At 39.3% G+C, this 14,564-nt stretch overlaps 1 protein-coding gene across 1 annotated transcript; it reads left to right on the plus strand.

Moving 5' to 3' along the window:
* Positions 1 to 1,579: 1,579 nt before the first annotated feature.
* On the plus strand, positions 1,580 to 6,483 carry LOC147604392 (uncharacterized). The gene is made up of 5 exons (XM_086795515.1): positions 1,580 to 1,989; positions 2,070 to 2,132; positions 2,245 to 2,309; positions 2,398 to 2,528; positions 4,916 to 6,483. The coding sequence occupies exons 1-5, from the start codon at positions 1,742 to 1,744 to the stop codon at positions 5,141 to 5,143; spliced, it is 735 nt and encodes a 244-aa protein (XP_086651641.1). The 5' UTR covers positions 1,580 to 1,741; the 3' UTR covers positions 5,144 to 6,483.
* Positions 6,484 to 14,564: the final 8,081 nt, after the last annotated feature.

Below are 14,564 nucleotides of genomic sequence, written 5' to 3' on the forward strand. Positions count from 1 at the left end.
AGTCAGTTGAGAACGTTCAGCGTAGTTTTCCTGCTTTTCATTACAAGAGTGTAATGTTTTGAGAGAGGGGAAGTATGTTATGTGCACATTATCTGTACATATACTAGGAGGCTAACCCACCCTAGGCATGTGAACATGGGAGCATGGGAACATGCTCTAGTGGGGCAAGGTTTAGATCTAACCTTGGGTTGAGGTTAGGGTCAGGCAACCAAGGGTCACACATGGAAATGGAGAGTCAAGAGTCACTTGAGAGCCCTTCTATATAATAGGGGCATAGGGCACTCTCAAGGGATGTTCTCTTGTGTAGAGCATTGTGTCTACTCTCTTGCCATTTCAAGGTAGAGCTATGTACTGCTGGAGTGAAGTCATATCTTGGTGGTGTGGGACACTAAGGTAAGATATGTGATACTTTATTATATCTATGTGTACACCCTTGGGCTCGGGGGTGGTTGGGTGGATAAGTATATGCCTGGTTTATGCATGTTTATGCATGGTTATTAGCTAGAGAGATCTTTAGGGTTTTAACAACAAGGAACTACAGGCCCTAACCAAGATTAGCATTGGAGATTGGTCCCTTATTCAATCTAGGTTTCAATGTTGGAATATCTGCTCATCTTCTCCATATCCCCGCTTCCTTCATGTCTCATCTATCCTCTGGAAATTTGGCTAGCCCTTAGTGCCTATTTTCCCCAAAAAGCACAATCCCCCCGATCCATATTAAGCTTAACTCCAGATGGCATGTGTTCAAACAATGGAACTTCAAGTTCTCAAATCTTTGGCATGTAAAAATTGAACCTAAGAAATCGTGTTGCTCTGGCTTATCTTGCACAAGGCAGTCTAGACTAATGCTAGGGCATTGGAAATGGTACTTATCCCTCCTAGATGCTTTAAAGGAATTGAAAACATCCCCCATATCTTCTTTTCTTGCCCCTTCAACTCAAAAGCTATTGAATTGACTCAAAAATGTTTAGAACCAATCCTTAAAAATGATTTATCTTGGAAGCATGTTACCTTGGGTGATTTTGTTGGTTGTTCAACACTTGAATGGATATGCTTAGAGCTGAGTTGCTATAGCACATTTGGCTACAAAGAAATGACAGGATTTTCAACAAAACAAAACCTACCTCTGTTTTTGGCCGAGCTTTTCTTTGTTTTGGGTCTTTGTTTTGGGACCCCAGAAGGGAACTACAGGAACAAAAGGCTGCAGAGAACATATTACATGAGGAGGACAAGGAGAGGGGTGCTTTACTCTACAGGAAAGAGACCATGCTATCAATGCCCACCTTTTTGAGAATGTTTTTGATATTCTCAGCTTTGTAAATACATGTTAAAAAAAGAACATCCTAGCTCTATTTTGGTTTCAGATGTACGCCTTTTTGATTGTGTATCTTCTTTCTGTACTCCTGTTAGGAGTTTTGTCTCATTAATTTTAATTTTAATTTTAATCTGTGCCCGTTTTAATTTCAGCACTGCATGCATGGTTCTAAAGATTTTGTACATGTCTATGAAAACAAGATAAGCAATGACGTGGCATTGTAGAGGTCAATGCACGCCTCTGACCCTCGTTAGTAGCATTCTTCGAAAACAGCTCCATCTCTCTCTCTCTCTCTCTCTCTTTTGCTCGCTCTCTGTATTGGTATTGGTATTGGTACCTTCAGGCTTCCATCGCTCTGTTTTGTGTCGTCTTCTCTTGCTTCTCTATCCAGATCTTTCAGAAGTCTCGCAGAGGTGCTGTTCCCCCATGGCCTTGTACAGCCAGCATTGTCACCGCCATTTTGCCTCTCCCGCGCATCCTCCATTTAGTGGCATTTTTCCGTCTCGAAGCTCTTCACCGCACCTTCGGTGTTGCACCACTTCACAGCAGCATCACCATCACCTGCAGCATCGCAAGAAGCCTCTTGTGCTCCTCAAAACTTCCACCTCTTTCATCTCGGGCAACTCCAGTGATGGCCTTCGCGTCTCCCCCTTCCAGCCTCGCGCCATCTCCAGGTTTGCTACATTATGAGAGGTTATATACCACACCATGGTTTATCAAGTGTTTCTGATTACCACCGCCTGCTCTTGCACAGGGCCATGGGAAGATCCCAGTCCAGCTCGGCCGGTCTCATTAGGGCAGCATTTATATTCGAATGGTATTTTCTCATGAGAAGATGACTTTTAAGCTCCACTGGTTTTTAATGAAAAAAATGAATAGCTACACGGCCATAGGCTCTCTCTTGTTAATAGTGTACACATTCTCTTCAGGATTGGAGACATCATCAGATTCATTACCAAGGCACCGATGAAACTCTTTGCGGAAAGGCTGGAAGGTTGGATGTTTTAGCCCCATTATGTCTGTGGAGTTTGCATTTTGCTTCTTGGACTTACATAAATTGTTCTGGCTACCTTTGCATTCAGCTGATCTTGACAAAGCTGCAAAGATGATCAAGACGGGGGCTTCCATTGTCATTGAAGTGGCCAAGGAGGCGGATGAGATCGCTGAGAAAGTGGAGAGCACCGCCGAGAGAGCAGAGGAGATTGCGAACAAGGTAAGCTTCTTTGTGCATTTCCCTTCTTATTGCTCTGTTGTACCTCTTGCTGGCTTTGTGAGAGAGAGAGAAAGAGAGAGAGAGAGAGAGATCGAGATCTCCATCCCATCATCGAAGTTCAGTCCTTGCCCTATGTGTGAAGATGTAGTCTGAGTTGGAGAGGGAAAAGAACATAGTGGGCATGAGAAAAATGGCTAGATATCAAGCTTTAAGACTGTCATGTTAAGGTTATACCCTTAAGGTGCAAATATATCCTAAGATTCTTTTTCTTTAATTAATGCACTTGATTAGAAAGCTTAGGAAAATGTTCACATAAGCATTTGTTTATGGTGGTGCTTCTCGCCTTTAAGGTTAAACCTTATCTTCTTTAACTAATGGTAGATCGCCAGCTTCTCTATTGAGAAAAGTGGTGCTAAAGCATAGCACTAGGAGATTTTTACAAAATAGATAGACTGGATGTAAGGTTATCCTCTTCCAAAATAGGGGAAACACTTAGGATAGTTCACTAGTCTTAACTTAGAGAAAATTTCTTACTCATCGACACCTTGACTATGCAAAGAGTTTAATGCATACTTGTTGGAAAGAGGCATTTAACATCAGTGTGTCGTGCCTTATACACCTTTGTAAAATGGTGTTTATGAGAGGAAAAATAGATCTCTCATGGAGATGGTATAATGTTTGGTCAAGGGCCAAAATTTACCTCATGGGTTTTGGATGGAAGCTGTTATGTGTGCAGCATGTGCTTAATAGGTGTCCATCAAAGGCTTTGTAGACCATCACTCCTTATGAAGCTTGGCATGATAGGAAGCCATTAGTGGCTTATATGCGTGTCTTTGGATGCTTGGCTTATGCTCTTATGCGTAAGCAACATCGCACGAAGCTTGATGATAAGGCAGTGAAATGCATTTTTGTGGGCTAGAGTGAGCAAAGGGTACCATCACTACCATCTTGCCTCACAATGGATTATGGTTAGCAAAGATGTGGTTTTTATAGAGAATTCATCATAGCCCTTGCTTGAGTGCAAAAAACAGCCACATGTAGGCTCACAGGATCTCTTTGATACACTTTTTCCTTCGTATGGTACACATTTACCATGTGTTGGGCAATTGGACACTTAGCGTATGGCTGGAAAGCAGCCCATATATACTGGAAATCAGCCTGTAACAGCTGAAAATCAGCAGTCAAATATGTCTGGAAATCAGCCTGTAACAGCTGAAAATCAGCAGTCAAATATGTCTGATGTTGAGCCCATTGTCCAGGCAGATGTTGATGATGCAGTGATAGAGGAAAGGAGAGCCATGCACGAAGCCAAAGCAGTTCTGCGTTGGCTGTTGCAAACCTTGCATGATAGCCATGTTGAGGCTCCTTTGTTAGGGAGAACGTGTGCAAGCTCCCGCCATGCATCTGGGCGATGATATTCCGAAGACAGCTTTCCGGCCTTTGACTTGTTGGCGAGTCCAAATATTCACTTCCAGTTTTTATCATTCAATTCTGGCTGATAATGTTAGGTTTATTGTTTTTGGTGCCTTCTTGTGTAAGGTGTCCACTTCTATCGCTGAATTTTAGCTCCTTTCCAGATATGGTGCTCTCAAAAATGTGTCCCACAGCCTCCACTAGGTTTAGGCAGTTTACACTCTTGGATGTTTGATGATAGGAGGGTATTCCATGCGCTTGTATGGGGAATGTTACCCATCCAATAAACATTGTTTGGGTCCAAGGGTTTTAATGTAGTTCGATACTGCTGTAAACCTTCATTCATTGCATGTAATACAATCTTTCTGCACATATCCTTCTAAAAAGCCTGGGTCATTGTTGCTGTGAAGACGCACCGTGCCCAAAATTATCAGATCCAGCAACCTAATTTCACTAACCTGCCTGTTGGACTTTTCCTTTTGTCTTATGAGCACCATTTCAAGTGGCTGGATATATATGTGTGTGTGTGAGAGACAGCGTGTGTATTTGTATGTTTGCAAGGGGTGCATTTGTACATGCATGGATGCACACACAACACAAAAATAAGTGTGATATATATATGTGTGCGTGCACGCATTTGTACATATGCATAGATGCACGCACAACAAAAGTATGTGCATGAGAGAGAGAGATACGTGCATGTACACATGTCATGTATACATAGATATATACATACACACACATACTCTGAGAGAAAAAAGAGAGGCGCACATACATACATATATATATATATATATATATAATTGTGCACGTACGTGCAAATGTGGATGCACACAACAAAAGTAAATGCATGTGAGAGAGAGAGAGGGAGGGAGAGAGACGTGCATGTACACCAAAAAAAAGTTTTTGTGTGCGCGTGTGTGTGAGAGAGAGATTGTAAGTGTGTGACTGGGTCTCAGTTTCCCTTTTTGCAGGTTGCCGATACAACAGAAACTATTCAAGAGCGTGCTGATGAAATTCTGGATGTGATGGAAGGAGAGAAAAAAGTTGTCATCACGAGCTACAAGCTGGTAGACAACCAGAGTGAGGTTGCAGTAACAAGTACAAGCACCAGTATTGCACAAGATGGAAAACAATCGACCGTTTCAGTGGAGACTTCAGTTCTAAACGATAGCTCTTCGGACAAAACCATCAGCCCTTGAGAGCACCCTGATTTTTTAAGGGTGAACGCATATAGTGGTTTTTGGTTTTTCTCTCTCCCTCTCCATGCTTTACCCTGTGGTGATTGGCTCTGCTTATTGTTAGCAAACAATAAGGAGTCGTGGAGGGTATTGTATGATATACCTCGTGCGGTAGCTGGAAACTGCAGGTTCTTGTGAACACCGGTAATGACATTTCAGTAAAAGGCCTTCTCAAAAGCTTGATGTCGTTGTAAATGGAAAGGATTTTTTGCATGTGCCACCCTTTCCATTCAGTGTTGACTCCACCACATTCACAAACAGCTACCTGCACGCCAAGTTCCAACACGTGCTTTATCATGCCTAACGCGGTGTCTAACGCCATTGACAAGAGTTGTTGTGTTGCACCATGTAAACATCTGTACTCCTTGATAGGCCCCTTGTAGAACATAATCCATGCATAACATTCATATCACATGCACATGCCCTATGAAGGCCTCAATCCCTTTCTGCGTGGAACACCATGGCCTTCAATCTCTATATGCCAAACACGTTGGACCTTCAACAGTTGCAGATGCGTGTTAACTTCATGTCCATGAAAGCTATGCTGTATTTGCTTTATGTAACCGCACGAGGCGATCCGCCCAGTGCACCGGTCGATGAAGATGATGGTTCTCCTGTCTTGCTTGATGATCTCAAGCCAACCAACAAGTTAGCGATCTTGCATGCTGGCAGCTGAAGATGAAGTTCATGAAATATATGAAATCAGTGTCAATCCCATCAAATGTACTAAAGCAGGTGCATTCTTGATTAAAGACTCTGGAGAGTCTCAAATTGCTGCAATTCTTTGTGTACTAAACGCTGCTCTCTATGAGCAGCTCAACTCAAAGCATACATTGACCATCTTCAAGTTGTAGCAGACAACACCATGGATTCTCTGCAAAATAGACTGTCTGCTGTAGGTAGTGGTATTTCTGGGTTTGCCATATCCTCTCACAATGTTCTACTTTGATAAATTAGAAGCTGTACGAGACGTGGTTAAAAGTTTAAGAGGCTCGTGTCCCGGCAAATGCAAACGAAGTCAGAAGTGAAGACGTCAAAACTCGCTGGTTACGACAGCAAAATCAACAAGCTCAACAGTCTCATTGATGCCTAGTAGTGATCTGTAAGCATCAGATCAAAGCGTTCTACTTTTTCTTTATGAAAGAGGGAGAATGTAGTATATGCATCCCTCCATCCTTAGATATCAATAATGACACCCAAGGGAATAACCTTGTATCGACGTCTTAGACTTCGGATTTTTGAAAGTCATTTGATATAAGCGTTGTACAAAACAATCAATATAAGCAAGCGTTCTGGAATAAGCGTCCGTATTAGTGTTGGAATTGGAATATACAAATGTACAATATCGATGCTATTATGAATTTTGCGTAAATTTGACACTGAAGCAGACTATATAAATTTTTACTTTTGGACAGAATGGGACAGCTGGGGTTATCAGAGTCTATCCCATACTTGTCAGTGCTAGTCAGTCTCGTTCTACCATTGGTACCACCACATGTACTCGAATTTGAGAGATTCTGAAGAAGGAAAGGTGTTAGAAAGCAAGAGACCCTACTACATGTACCCGAATTTGAGAGATTCTGAAGGAAAGGTGTTCGAAAGCATTGTTTACTTTGTATTATAAATATTAGAAGTATGTACTTACAAATAAGATTATATTGATAATGTTGAGAGCATTGTTTACTTTGTATTATAAATATTAGAGGTATGTACTTACAAATAAGATTATATTGATATTGTTGAGAGCATTGTTTACTTTGTATTATAAATATTAGAGGTATGTACTTACAATTTTTTTTTTATACAAAAAATAGTGTATCTATCCGTCATCACTCCCATTATTGTCTCCTTTTTCTTTCTCATCATAGTGAACCTCTTTCGGAATTCTTTGCATAAATATAGAAGAATCATGAGTTACATGCTGCCAAACCATACGTTACATCCTTGCAAGCTTAACTAGCACAAAAAATAGTCATCTACTTGTCATCATTCCTATCATTGTTTCCTTCGCCTGCCTTATCATTGCGAGCCTCTTTGGAATTCCTTGTATAAATATAGGCAAATCATAAGTTACATGCATTAGGCAAATCATAAGTTACATGCATTATCAAAACTACACATTATGAGGAATGACAAAGAGTTCATAGCTATGTTAAATTTTTATTGAGGATAAGCTAATATTTAAGTTGGGAATTTGGTCAACATCTAGAATGAAGAATGTAGAGGAGATGCTCTTGATATTACAAAGCTTAGTGCCGTGCCCCTTGAAATTCTTTATGATGTGGAGTCACAAAAAGTGCTATAAGAAACCTTTTATAATATTATATCGTCCAAACAATTAGAACATGGAAGCAGTGTCTAAGCCTTATGGGACTATGCTTGGATAAAGTTTAAGCACATCTGTAACAAAAAGAATACTCTCTTCGTGGATGATTCTCCCAAAAGGCATGCATGAATCTTATGGATAATTGTATCTTTCCACTTACATAGGAAGGAAATGGGAAGGATAAGATTTTATAGAATTTATATTTCCATATCTTTGGCATTTAGATATAGCACTGATGTTTGATCATTAGTGTACTTAAGATGTTATGGGAAGGCACCAATAATAAAAAAACATTCACAGCATGAGTACTTTGACATTATGATTAATGATGAGTGGAATTCATATAGCATGGAATCACTTGAGGATATAATTGGTGATGAAGGTAGAGTCTTCCTACCAAAGTCAAATGGAGGATATATGTAGGAATAAAGAATCCTACAAACTCTAGAAAAGTCCTCCGCCATGATTGGACTTGGATTCAAACCAAATGTAGATCTTGAATACAATGAAGCCAATGGGATCAATGAAGGATATGGAAAAGATTATCATAGCTCAAAAAGTGGGATACAATCATGCTTATATATGCTGCTTCAAAGTTTCTTCTTTGTTTTAAAAAATGGAATAATAAAAATTTGTCATAATGTTATTGTACTCATGAAATTCAAGAGAAAATTGTCACTTTTCTATAGACACGTCCTTTTTTAGATGTACTTCCTTAAGCGTTGAATATACTTATGTTGCTTTTATGTAATTTTTACGGATTGCAACACATTGTTGAAGATCAGCTATGGATACCAACATATTCTATGAGAGAACTAAACATAAATGATGAAATCTTTCTAGATTATGAATTTATATGATGTGTTATTTTAAATAGATAATCTCTCTCTCTCTCTCTCTCTCTCCTCCTTGGGCTCTAAAATATTGTGATTTTTTTTTCAAATGGAAACAAGTGGAGGACTATTTCATTTATAGCAGTAGATAAAGTTGGACTTGTTTTGTGGTCAATGAAGGATTTTAACAGATTCCTAGAGCTTTGCATATCTGGGTATGCATTGCAATACCACTTTGGAGGATTCTTCACCATTTTTGGAGGTAACTCCAATTTGGGATCATTTTTCTCTTCCCTTAGTTTGTTTTTGGACTAAATTTTGAAATAATAACACATCCATAACACATCTTCATTATGTGCTAAACTATACACATTATCACCAAGCTAAAAATATTCCAAAAAATCATCCAAAGGCTCTTAAATGTGAAATACATGGTTTGGTATTTGAGAAACCTTATATAGGAGTTATATATTTTTTTTGTTGGAGATCTATTTTGCAAATAAAATAATGTGTTCGGAATTCTTTAGTCTTACCCACACCACCTCTATTGTTAGTGTTGGAATAATCAGAGTCTCGATAGTGTGGAAGGTTAACTTAGTCTTTTGGTATTGAAGGTGTGAACCACCTCTTATTAAGGGTCAAAAGGTAGACTGCTATGTACTTCATGGTCATGCAAAATAGCCTTGGGGTTAGTAGTCAATGTGCTATACCAGTGTTGAGAGCTATTAGTCAATGTGCTCTATGAGTAATTCTTTCAGCTATATAGCCCGTGCACAGTGCTATTTGTGAATCTTAGACTTATACATCATTGTACACATGCTATATAATTGGTTCAATGCTATATAACTAGTACATGGCTATGCAATAGAACCCTAGGATTTAATGACGTGTGCTATATTAGGGATGGTCATTCCACATGTGCTATGTAATTGGTTAACTATGCTATATAGCTCGTAGAGAGTGCTATTTACTACATGATCATGCTATATTAGGGATGGTTATTCAACATGTGCTTATATAATTGGTTAACTATGATATATAGCTCATAGAGAGTGCTATTTACTACATGATCATGCTATATTAGGGATGGTCATTCAACATGTGGTATGTAATTGGTTAACTATGCTATATAGCTCGTAGAGACTGCTATTTACTACATAATCATGCAAAATAGCCCTATTCATTAGTCAATGTGCTGTACCAGGGTGTTGTGAGCTATATAACATTCTTCAATGAGTAATCCATGACCTATACACCATGATATGCAACACATGAATGACAAACTACGCTCTTATCCATAGTGGAGGTATGTACCTGAGATTCATCTAACAAGTGTACCAAATGTTCGATTGATTGCTTGTAGCCAGTTCAAAGCCGACAAACATCTTTCTTGTTTGGAAACACCCTTGTATGCTCCGTAAAATTTCACTATCATTTCCTTGACCTCTTTAGTCAGCCTAGAATGGGAACTCTTTCTTTTACATGCTTCCAGTGGCAATGGAGAAGCCTGAGCATCACTACTAGCTCTACTTACCGCAGCATAAAGGTTTCTTGGGTGAATGTTAAGAAGCTTTGCATCTTGAAGAAGGCTGAGGTCTTTGTCACCATATCTGAAAACATGATTTAATCTATGAACAAGTATTGTTAGAGTGCTGCGCTTCCAAAATAATTCATTGGAGGATCGTGGAGTCTTCAACACTTGTAATGAGCTACTGGTTGCAGAGACCAAAAGAGAGAGACTTTTTTGATTTGTCCTCTATATATGGTAGAATTTGTTCATTATTGAGGACTTGCTTAACGATATCTGCCCTGTCATTTTTCCCGTAAGGTTTTAGCTTTGTCAAAATGTGCTCAACTAGGTGCTCGGCACACTTTTGTTTCCTTAATTCAATGTCTTCCTCATTGTCTATGACCTGTGATTGGTTTTGTAACCAACGTCTTTTTTGATAATCCCTCTTCGTAAAAGCTTCATATTTTCTAACTGCATCTTGTTCATCTTCAATGAGAAGTTGATTTCTTCTTGAAGAAATGGGAACATGCTTGAAATGAAATGAAATGTGCCTATGAAGAGTTGATTGCAACCATCAAATGCGCAACAGAACATCCTTCCTGATTTGAAGGCTCTATACTACCTTCTCTGCCTTCCATTAAACAAAACCAAGGATAGATATGGAAATAGCCTCAAGTAGATATGGAAATACCTTGTTAATTTGTGTGTGTGTGTGTGTGAGAGAGAGAGAGAGAGAGAGAGAGAGAGAGAGAGAGAGAGAGATGGATAGAGGTTCTCTATATGTCTCTCTGTGTGTGATGACGAGGAGATGGGCAGAGAGAGATAGGTATAGAGAGGGAGGGGGAAGCAACAAAGGCTTCTGAAGAAAGAGGAAACCCATGTAGCAACCCCACTATGTGGGAGTTTCAAATCCAAGATGGGCAGAGAGAGAGAGGTACAGAGAGGGAGGGGGAAGCAACAAAGGCTTCTGAAGAAACAGGAAACCCACGTAGAAACCCCACTACGTGGGAGTTTCAAATACCTTATACATATAATATAATATAATTCTTTTTTGTGACTTTTGAAACATAAACCAACCCTTGAAATATAGCGCAATAGCTAGTGTGTGGACACAGCTATATGAGCCACCATACCATGCATTCACCCTCTAATGGGTGTCAACAAGCTACCACTTTAATGCTTATCACAATAATGAGATGACTTGTGATTTTATTTTTTAATAAGCCTTTGGAGAGGGGAGATCGGAGGGGGGATTTATGCAAGTGAGAGTGTGAGTGTAAGTGAGAGCGTGAGTGACACACTGAGAGTGGGAAACTTAGGGGTGGTCAAGAGCTCTCCCGTATAGTGCGAGGAAGAATATAGTTGAAGTGAGAGCTACCTTTTTAGGACAACCAAAGAAATGTGTTTCATCACCCTTACATCACTTTTCTCCATCATTTCAACCCCTTCAAACTTTATCTCCCTATGGGAAGGACTTGAATGGGTCACCACCTCTAGCCTAAAGATCCTTTTCATCAAAATATGTTTGACAAAGCCTATGATAGGGTGGAATAGGACTTCATAACTTAGGCACTTTATCCAAGTCAAAAGCTTACCTTAGCCTAAACACATTTTTTTGGCCAACAATTTCTAGTGAGTGATTGTCTCTCAAAAGTGGCGAGTGGTTTCATAATCTTACTTGCTCTCTCTCTCTCTCTCTCTCTCTCTCACACACACACACACACACACACACACACACACACACATCCCCCCTCTCTCTCTCACTCCCCATCACATAAAGACATACACAAAATACACACATGCATGCATGTATCTCCATGAATGTATGTATGCACACATGTATGCATGTATGGACACATATATACACACTCTCTTTGTCTCCAAAATTCTCTCTCTCTCTCTCTCTCTCTCTCTCTCTCTCTCTCTCTCTCTCTCTCTCTCTCTTCACACACACACACACACACACACACACACACTCCCCCCCTCTCTCCCTCTCTCTTTGTCTCTCTCTCATAGAGAATAACACTTTTGTAATTTAAAAAATTACTTTATGCATCTTTCTATGCATAAAAATCAATTTTAATGATTAATATCAGTGATATCCATGCATATTCATAGGTGAATATGTACATGGAGCAATTAGAATATTTCTTTTAGATGTAAAAATGGTGGGAACTCTTTTGAATTAACATAAAAACAAACTTTCCTTTCCACAAAATTCTGGAAAATTTTGCCATAACCTCCTTTGTATGGCTGACCATTTCTCATTTTTATCATTCTTTATTTAACTTAAATTAACCCAAATTAGATTTATAGAACTCTAATCTACACAATTTTCTAAATTCAAGAGAGTAAACAATAAAAAGAGTTTAATTAATCATTTAGTTAATCTTTCTAGGATTGAGAAAGGTTGGATTGTAAAGAGGAGAAGGGGGTGGCCTTTTTATCAAAGGCATAGCATTTGAATTTAATTCAACATCTGCAAAACATAAAAATTAAGAAAATCGTAGATTCTTCATTAAACAAGTAAGAAAATTAGCTTACATGGAGCTTGTAAGCTCTCCTTTGGCTTGAGGGATTGAGGGTTCTACTCTTGTTTGAAGCAAGAGTGGCCACCAATTCACTTTGGAGAGGATTAGGCCAAAGACAATTAAATTATTAAAAAATTCAATGTTGATGGATAGGAGCAGAGTAACAGTGCATAAACACCATTAAGCTTTTACAAAGGGGGAGGCTTTTATTTATAGGAAAAAGTGAGCCTCTAACTAAGCAAACTAATTCTAGAATTTTCCAGATCAGTTTAGTCAATTTTTGACCATTTTTGGGTCAGTTTAGCTTACTTTTTTGGATCTAGTTTTGAAATAGGAGAACGGAGAGATGAAAATATCTCATTTTATTGATTGAAAATTGGGGGTAATGATGAGAAAAAGGTGCCTACTTCATGAGGGGAGATCCCCACACTGAGGTGTCAAAATTCAGTTTTTTAATTCTTTTCTTTGGTCCTTAGTCCACTCTTCATCTTATCCTTAGTCCACTCTTCATCTTATATGATCATTTACTCATTTTTGGGGGGTTTTTTTTTAATTCTTCAATTTATCTCCTCCCTATATTTGGATTAATCTTATTGGTCCATAGGAACCTTAATTGGACCATAATCTAAAAATTTCTGAAAATCTGGACCCTTAGGCTAGGTCCTTTATACCTATTTTCAATTATATCCAATTGCACATTGGAAAGTTCTTTTTTGAATTTCTGTTTCAGGGAAAATCATTTTAGACACTAGGAGGATTTTTATATCCAAAAATATCTCAATTTTGAATTACCTCCATCTAGACAATTTCTCTCTCCAAGCTAAAACAGGGTAAAACATGATCTTTTTTTTAATTTCATAGAGGGGAATAATTATAAGATCAGAAGGGGAGGTTCTTCCACCTGCACACCTCAAAAGCTGGAGGGAGGAATCTTACAACGTGAAATGGACTTCACGCTATTTTTTGTTTTTTTACCGATAGACCCTCTTTCACGACGTGAAGAAATAGGAGTTGATTTTATGATGTGAAATGGACTTCACGCTCTTTTTTTTTTTTTTTTGCCGGAGGACCCTCTTTCACGACATGAACTAGTAGGTGTTTCACGACGTGAACTAGTAGGTGTTTCATGACGTGAAATGGACTTTACGCTATTTTTTGTTTCTACTGACGGACCCTCTTTCACGATGTGAACTAACAAGAGTTTAATCTCAAATGTCTGGAAGTGCTCCAAACCATACTGAGCGTACCAGCTCTAGTGGCTTTGCTACCCAATGTTGTAACAAAATACTCCATCTTTTTCCCCACGGAGCTCTGTTTGCCTGGAACATGGTTTCAAAGGCAAACATGTGGGCATCTGCGTCCTTCTCACTTTTGCCTTTGAATTTGGGTATTTGAGGGACATCCAGCTGTTCTTTCCCTTCCTGAGCTTCTTGCCTCCTATTCGGTGGTTCCTAACGATCTTCTTCTTGATTCCTTAATGGTTCTAGAATCAGTCTCTCCTGCTGTTGTGGAATCTCGTCTAGTTCCTGGTGATCTTCTTCCTGATTCTTTAATTGTTCCGAAATCATTCTTTCTAGCTATTGTGGAATCCTGTTTGCGCTAATCTTCTTGGTCAGTGCAGTGGACAGTGAGTGGTGCTTCTTGTTCTACAACTTTAGCCTGTCTCTACGGAGGTACCGCATTTCCCTATTTGAGCTTCCTTCGTTCCCTGCTCCATTGTGCTCTTATGACTCTCTAGTTAGTATTCCTGACACTAGTTTGTGTGTGCTTTCTTTTTGGGCTTCATTTGACTAGTTTACTCTACTGACCGTGTAGGACTTAACCTATACCAGTCTCTATCTCTCTACTCCCCTAACGGCATATTAGTCCTCAAAAGGATCGCGAAAAGTGTCGGTGTCTGGTCGAGACCTGTGGTAAACCACTTAGTCGGATCTAGAGGAGACGCTACTAATGCTACTCTGCCCACCAACATGATAAGCCAACGCTAGTGCGTTGCACCACCAAAGAGAGTTAGTCATCATGAGAGTGCAGAGGTTAGTTCCCTGCATCTGATGAGATTCTTGATGTGGCTCCTAACTTTGGTTCCAAATAGGAGTCACGTCTAGACAGGAACGACGTTGAACCCAGGTTCCAGTGAGAAGACATATCTAGACAGTAAGCACTAATGCAAACTAGGAATCAA

The sequence above is a fragment of the Cibotium barometz genome, chromosome 62 (genome assembly GCF_041138505.1).
Source record: "Cibotium barometz isolate CiBa-2024 chromosome 62, ASM4113850v1, whole genome shotgun sequence".
Classification (NCBI taxonomy): domain Eukaryota; kingdom Viridiplantae; phylum Streptophyta; class Polypodiopsida; order Cyatheales; family Cibotiaceae; genus Cibotium; species Cibotium barometz.